Below are 7,596 nucleotides of genomic sequence, written 5' to 3' on the forward strand. Positions count from 1 at the left end.
CATAATGTTGAACATTATTTTTTTCAATTAAAATTTATTTTACATCTTTTATTATTTTTTCTATGTTTTAACTATAATGATTACTCACAATGATCAGCTCTGCAGTACTAAACATAAATTCAATTCTGAACCTTTCAGTTCCGGGTCAGCAGATTGCATCATAACACATGAACATCCTGCTGAGTTGGCGACTATTATATTTTAAGAGAAGCCTCAGGTGTTTGATAAACTCTGACCACGGGCCTGGAACCTGTCCAACCACTGAACTTCAGTCTCCTGACTGTCCGATTATACATTAACTTCCAGGATGAAGCTGACTGTAGTTCAGCTGTCTCCTGTAAACACGCGCCAGCACATCAAGAGACCAAACATGAGCACCTTTGCTGAGATCCTGACAGAGATTGGGGAGTTCGGTCCCTTCCAAAAACGTTTGGTCGCGGCTTTATGCTTCCCAAGTCTTTTTGTTGCTTTCGATGTCATCGGCCAAGTGTTCACGGGCCTGCCCTTCCCGAGTCACTGCAACACTGACTGGATCCTGAACCAGGGACCCAACCTGACAGAGGAGAGGCAGAAGAATCTCACCATCCCAGTCGACAGAGATGGAAACTATGAAAGCTGTCAGATGTTCGAGCCGGTTGACTGGGACTTGGAGTCGATAGAGAAGTACGGCATCAACATCACGACTGCCTGCATCAATGGATTGGATTTTGAGAAGCCTAGTGGATCCTCCAGTCTGGTGACCGAGGTGAGGAACACCAGTCTTTACCCCTGAAGCCATGGCTACTTTTGAGATCACCATTGTTTACACTTAAAATAAAAACAAACTATGTCAACCAAATAAAAAAATAACAGGTCCTGTGTCTGTAAAAGTAAACACGAAATCTACTATTTTGATTTATGTTCCCAAAGACGTACAATGCTCAGTTAACACAGAACATATTCATTTCAAATTAAATTGTTAAAATATATATATATTTTTTTATCTATACCTATGCTTGACTAAGACTTGATGCTAAATACCAAATTTAAAATAATTGAAAGCAGAATATTTGGTAGAATTCTTAAAATTCACATCTATCCCCGAGATATGTCTACCACTCTGAAGTGCTTACATGTGCTGTTTCAAAGACACTGTTTCTTAAAGCGACAAAAATAAATCGGTGATTTATTTTCCTTATAAGGTCCTAAGCTAGAGTTGATTTAATCACTCGTAACACAACATAGATTGAGTTTTCTTGTAATTGAAATAAAATAAATGTTGACTTAATGCTAGCTTCTTGCTAGCTTAGCTAATGGATAACAGTGCTAGCTGCCGTCATTCTGAAGTAATGTCAGTGACTGTAAATTGGAGTCATGGTTGGGGTGGGAAAATATTTTTGAAGATCATATGTCAAACATATTGTGAATGTCTTGTACAAGCAGAATCAAGCTTCTCATTGACTGTTGTTATTTGTGTTTTTTGATGATTTTTTTTAATAGACATGTGCTTTTGTTTCCTCAGTTCAACCTGGTGTGTGACCAGAGCAGCTTAATAGAAGCATCTCAGTCCATCTACATGGCCGGACTCCTGGTCGGAGCGTTACTGCTGCTGCCGATGGCAGACAGGTAGGAACTTTCATGCTGTGGCGACACAGACATTAACAATCGCTCCTCTTCTCAGGATTGGTCGGCGCCGTGTGGTTCTGCTTTCACTCCTCATGCTCTTCTTGTTTGGTGTGGGAGCTGGTTTCTCACCCAACATCTACGTTTACATAGCTCTTAAATTTTTAAGCGGCATCTCCATATCGGGCATCCTTGGCAACGCCTTCGTGATAGGTGAGTTTTACTGGGAAGAAGGTGCTTCAAAAGGGAGTACACGATTAAAAGGGAAACTAATGTGAAAACCCTCTCCTGACTCACTCCCATGTTTCAAATGTTGAAGTCTTCCTCTCCAAGATGCAGTAAGTCTCTCATCATGATGATGTCTTGAAGTTGTTTCTTTAGAAAGTTCTCCCCCTTCTGAAATCTCGGCGAACAAGAGGTTATGTGGGTGAAACAAATTATGACATAACAATGGCTTCACTCCTTCTCCAGCCAGCTGTAATTACACTCTGCTTTGTTTATACAACAAGTCCCTTGTAGGTGAAGGAGACTTTAGTGGTTGATTGAGTCCTTCTCCAGAAACATAACAACTTCTCTTTGACGATAGATGGCTCAGATAAATGAAATGCAACTTGAAGACTAATGTAACAAAATAGTGACTGGCCACAAGAGGACGCTGTACAAGAATTCCCACAAGCACTTGTTTATTAAAGCTTCAAACCTTGGAGAAGTTCTCCCTTGGAGAAGAGATAACGTTTCTTTATCGGGGAAGTAAAAGTTATCTTATCTGTTTCTTATCAGGCGCTTTTTAGAAGGATGATGTCACAAAAACAACGATAATACATTTAAATTGTTATTGGATTCCTAACAAAGCCATCGTAATAAAGTATACTCAAGTGAAGACACTCTTATATGTATACATCTTTTCTATTAGTGAGAAACTCTTAAAACATCAGTACATGAATATATTGGGATCACAAATGGCTTCCCTGGTGCTTGGTTCTGTTTTCGTCTGTACTGTTACCACAATTATTTTTTTTACCACACTGACAATACAGTTTTTGATCTGATATACCAGTTTAAAAATCTACCTTTGAAATAGCAAAAGGTAGATCATTTATTTAAAGGTTAATTTTTTATCAACAGTGGTTGCTTTGGGTCGTGCAAAGGGGTTGTTTAAGGACAAGATATACAGTAAATGCTTTTATTTAAACATGGAATATTAATTGTTATTCCAATACATTAAAAAAAGTTATTAAAGTGTATTTGTGTCTTTTTGTGTGACTGTTTGTGTGACCATAGCATTTGCTTTAGTTTTTGAAGCTAGCGATGGATCTGATTCTTAAAAGACACATCTGCCAGCATGCATAAAAGTGAAATAATAGTTTAAATTAACCTTTTTTTTTAGAGAGCAAGTTCATTAAAAATAACTTAAATTATCACTGTTCACCTGCTATAAATGCCTATAAGTTTAACTAATTCATAGTTGCATCATGAAGATGGTTGTATTTTATTCAATGTTTTCTCGCCATGATCTAATTTATGTTCTTGACCAAATCTAGTAATGATCTGACAAAACGATCTACTCTTTCTGCTATTAAACTATATAACTAAGCAGTGGAGGGCCGTGCATTTCACACAGAGGCCTTCAGTGGTGCACGTTTGAATGAATCCACCTCTCAATAACTACTTTAAGGTCAATAACTACTGTGTGGTTTCCATGGCCACGACACACACGCTCTGCATTGAAACTTATAAACACAACAACACACGGAGGAACAACAACAGCTATTATTTAATCGGCAGCTACGTAACGTTGAGAGTCGCGAATATATCAATGATCGACACACAACAGCCCAGACCAAAGTGTCAGCAGCGTCTCTGATGCCCGGGAAAGAGAACCGATGAAATCAATCTGAATAAATGTCTTTAGTAAGGAAACAAAATCCGAGTCTCATTCAACTGCAGCAACTCACACACACACACACTGCACGCTTCAACGAAAAACACACACACACACTGAAGAGAGACACACACACACACAAGCGTCACTATTGATCTCATAAATTGCAACATTATTTAGAAAAAAATGAATTTACTCACGTAGTTACTGGAGGAAATAAATCAATCCTTTGAATCTCGTGAAAGACTTGTCACAGAGTTAGCATAACTTTCTTAACAACGTCCAGCTTTTATGAAAAGTCCTTCTTGAAAATGGATTTGCAAGTATATCTGCAACCAGATCTTCAGCCAAGGTGTGTTGAAAAACAAACGGCGAAATTAACCCGAATCCACGTTTTAGCTCCATTTGACTAGTCTCTAATCCAATCAGAGGACATGAACTTGTCACGTGTTCAACGTGTTCAGCGTCATGGCAGCTATCAGAAAGGTAGCCGCCAAGACGCTGATGTTGATGTCGCCAACTCGCTTTGCAATTTCTTCTTTTTATTTGCACTCTGTTCCTGTTTTTGCTTTCATGAAACTTCTGTACCTTATATTGTCTGCTGTTTACTGGAAGCCTAATTCCTGAAGGAGATCTCTAGAGGGATTAATAAAGTCTATCTTATCTAATCTTTTGTTCCGTCAACTCTTTTTTCTTATAAGCATTCTGAAATGACTTGTTCGATTGAAGGTACTAAAGAAGAAGCAAGTTCTTGAACAAATATTCTTTATAATCTGTGAGATCCGATTGTGACTTTGTCTGATAAAATTGAGGTTCAACTTGTGTTTCTTCTGCTTGTAAAGGTGGGGAGTGGAGTGAATCCTCCAAATTTGCCTTGTGCACCACCATCTGCCACAGTTTCTACCCTCTTGGACTGATGTTGTTGGCCGGCGTCGCCTACTTAATCCACGACTGGAGGATCCTGCAGATAGTTCTTTTCAGTCCTATTGTTCTTGTGCTGGGTATATTTTATTGGTCAGCTGCTTCTGAGACCCCCTTAAGTACTCACCCATAATGTTGTCAGCTATCAAAGGAGTAACATTTAGATTTGTTTGGTGGGTGACCACTAGGGTTCTGCCTGAGTCGGCTCGCTGGCTCATCACTCAGGGCAGGAAGGAGGAGGCCATACGGATTATTAGCAGGGCAGCCAAGGTGAACAAGAGGCCAGTTCCCTACCATCTCCTGGAGAAGGTAAGCTATCAAACTTCAAAAAGCACCAGTAAATTTCATAATATGATTCCTCTAGCTGGAGGACAAGGGCACGTCCAAAAAAGGCACCATGATCGACATCTTCAGAATCGCAGCTCTGAGGAAACGTGCCTTCATCATGAGCTACCTTTGGTGAGTTTAACCTGAATCCTGGTCTCAAGTAGAGTAACAAACATCTCTCCTTCACTCTACTGATAGGTTTGCTACAAGTCTGATGTATTATGGACTCAGTCTGAACGTGGGTGGATTTGGTCTAAATATCTACATCACTCAGTTCATCTTCGGTTTGGTAGAAATCCCTGCTCGCTTCGGTATCCTGCCTCTGATAGGCTACTTTGGAAGGAGACCTTCTCTGTCAGTGTTGTTTGCTTTTGGAGGACTGGCGTGCCTGGGAATTCTCACCATTCCTAAAGGTACTTTTTTCTTATTTCAACTGGTGGGTAATGAGGTTTGAACTCGAGGAAGCTTTTAGTTGGAGTAAATGTGTGGGGTATATACAGTATATCCTTCCCAAGCTTGTGTGGGTTTTCTTTGGGCTTCCTCCCACAATGTAAGACAAGACAGATGTTTAAGGTAGGATAAGAAAACCTTAATTTCTGCCAATGATGAAATGTTCTCACATTAAAATAAAACCAGTGGAAGTCATTGAGGAGAAACATCCTGTCATTGAAGCAACCCTTTCAAATTCAATAGTTATGTATCAATCAACTGTGCTTGTATCCAGGGTGTTATCACTGTATGTATGAAGTGGATTTTATCCATCATCAGACCTTCCTGTCGTGACAACAGTCGTTGCTGTTTTGGGCAAATTTGCTGCGACTGGCTGTTTTGCAGTTATCTACATTTACACCGCTGAGCTGTACCCCACCAATGTCAGGTAATGTGGGTGTTCTTCAGGGTAAATTAGGGTTTATTATTTGAAAACTAATGCTAATAAAGTGGTGTTTTGTGTACCTACAGGCAGAGTGGTGTTGGTCTGAACTCTACGTTTGCTCGCGTTGCTGGAATTCTGGCTCCATTGATCAAACTTCTTGTCGTCTATCATGAAACTATCCCTTTGTTGATCTATGGAATTATTCCCATCACTGCTGCAGTTCTGTGTCTGCTTCTGCCAGAGACCCTCAATGCTCAGCTGCAGGATCATTCTGAGCCCTTGTAAGTCTTTCTTAGATCCAAGAACTTAATTCAATCCAACACAAGAAAGGCACTTTCATGAAGAATATTTCTTTGTTGCAGAAAATCTGAGGACGAAGGTGTTTCGATCAAACTTCCAAAGCAGACCAAGTTATGACACTCCAGAACCATTGAATGTTACATTGATACCAGTACTAAATTGTATTTATTTCATTTTAATGATGTAGTCTTTATAAATGCTGGGCAAGTAACTTTAAGTAAAGTAATGCATTATTCCTTGCTGTAACGCAATAATGTAGAGAGTAGCTTTAGAGGAAAAAAAGTTGTGCAAATTTGTATCCTTGTATATCCTGTAGAAATGCAACAACATTATCTCAGGATATGACCTACAAAAAGTTATTTTATGTGCTACAGATAAAAGTAAATTTTTAGGTGCTTCAAGAACTTTCAGTGTTAGCTTCTTGCTAAATCTGTTGGTATAATTGTTTAAAGCCATTAGACAGAATTATATTTAATTTAAAGCACTTTATGCCCATATTTGTCTAATAAAATAGGACATATAATTGTTTTTATTTTGAAAGTAAATTCCTTGCATAAGTAATTCAAAAATAATGTAATAAGTACATTTCACAATTTAGATAGTTATTTTGTAATTTTCTGAATTACTTTTAAATAAGAATAAAAAGTATTACATTATAATTTTAAAATAACTTGCCCTACAATTTATTATCATATCCATTGAGCTTAAAGTCTCTTCTGTAATTAATTTAAAGTTGTTTGAAATTGTATCTTCAAATTATTAACTAGATTTCCATGTGAATATTAATCTTTGCTTTACATAAATTAATTAAAAAAAAAAAGTTGTATAACAATTCTCAACCAATATAGATTTCCAATTAGTTTAGTCTATTTTTATCTCCAGCTCTCTACTTATAATTTTACAAGATATATTTACATTTTAGTGTTTTATTGATAACTTCAATTTCCATCAATGTATTAATCATTATCCCATTTTCCTGAATAAAAAAAGAAACTCTGAAAACAATGATTTTATATATTTAAAATATCTCTTTACTTTTTGTATACAATTAATAAAATGTATTACCCAAAGTCAAACCACTGAAAAGTATTCATAGTTCAACAGTCTAAAATTGCAAATTGTTGTGATGTCACGTTAAATAAAAGTCTGAAAAGAATGCAAAAAACAAATGGAATTCATGAATTTGCTTGTGTTTTGTATTGTTTGTTGTGTTGTGTTGTGTCATTGCCAGGCCACTAGAAATCGTTTCAAAACAACATGACAATAAAAAATTATCTATTCAGAATGAATTAAAAATATGAATTATATTTATTAAACAATGAGTTTAATTGGCTTACTTTAAGTAACACAATTGTAAAAATTGTGAATTTCAAATGCACCTTGTAATAAAGATCAACAGTTTTTCATTTAAAATATATACTGTATTTCAGGTTATCTTATAAAAGAAAAGAACGTATAAAGAAATCAACCTATTGTTGGTGACGTTTTAACGGAGTTCAGATGCTCACATTCAGCAGGTTTTACTGCCTCTAGTGCTTATTATCAGAATTGCAATCAAGCACCCGTTAACGCTGGCACAAACAAGGTAATTGTTTCGTTTCAATAACGTTTTCGCCAACATTTCAGAAATGTTTTCTTCAACTTATCTACTGACTGTTGCGTTATAGGTTTAACCTGATGTGTGTCACTG

General features: G+C 37.1%; 1 protein-coding gene across 1 annotated transcript; it reads left to right on the forward strand.

The window, feature by feature from the left end:
* Positions 1–352: 352 nt before the first annotated feature.
* Positions 353–6,335, forward strand: slc22a13b (solute carrier family 22 member 13b). The gene is made up of 10 exons (XM_087788268.1): positions 353–745; positions 1,502–1,605; positions 1,661–1,815; positions 4,327–4,498; positions 4,594–4,714; positions 4,770–4,864; positions 4,931–5,145; positions 5,501–5,609; positions 5,693–5,887; positions 5,969–6,335. Exons 1-10 carry the CDS (start codon positions 371–373, stop codon positions 6,021–6,023), a joined length of 1,596 nt encoding a protein of 531 aa, XP_087644394.1. The 5' UTR covers positions 353–370; the 3' UTR covers positions 6,024–6,335.
* The last annotated feature ends 1,261 nt before the right edge of the window (positions 6,336–7,596 follow it).

Source organism: Callionymus lyra, chromosome 4, assembly GCF_982586985.1.
Source record: "Callionymus lyra chromosome 4, fCalLyr1.hap1.1, whole genome shotgun sequence".
NCBI lineage: Eukaryota > Metazoa > Chordata > Actinopteri > Syngnathiformes > Callionymidae > Callionymus > Callionymus lyra.

Coding starts and splice junctions, on each gene's coding strand:
- slc22a13b (XM_087788268.1), top strand. CDS start 371: ATGAGCACCTTTGCTGAGATCCTGACAGAGATTGGGGAGTTCGGTCCC. Junction 1,816..4,326: donor TGGCAACGCCTTCGTGATAG/GTGAGTTTTACT, acceptor CTGCTTGTAAAG/GTGGGGAGTGGAGTGAATCC. Junction 5,888..5,968: donor CAGGATCATTCTGAGCCCTT/GTAAGTCTTTCT, acceptor TCTTTGTTGCAG/AAAATCTGAGGACGAAGGTG.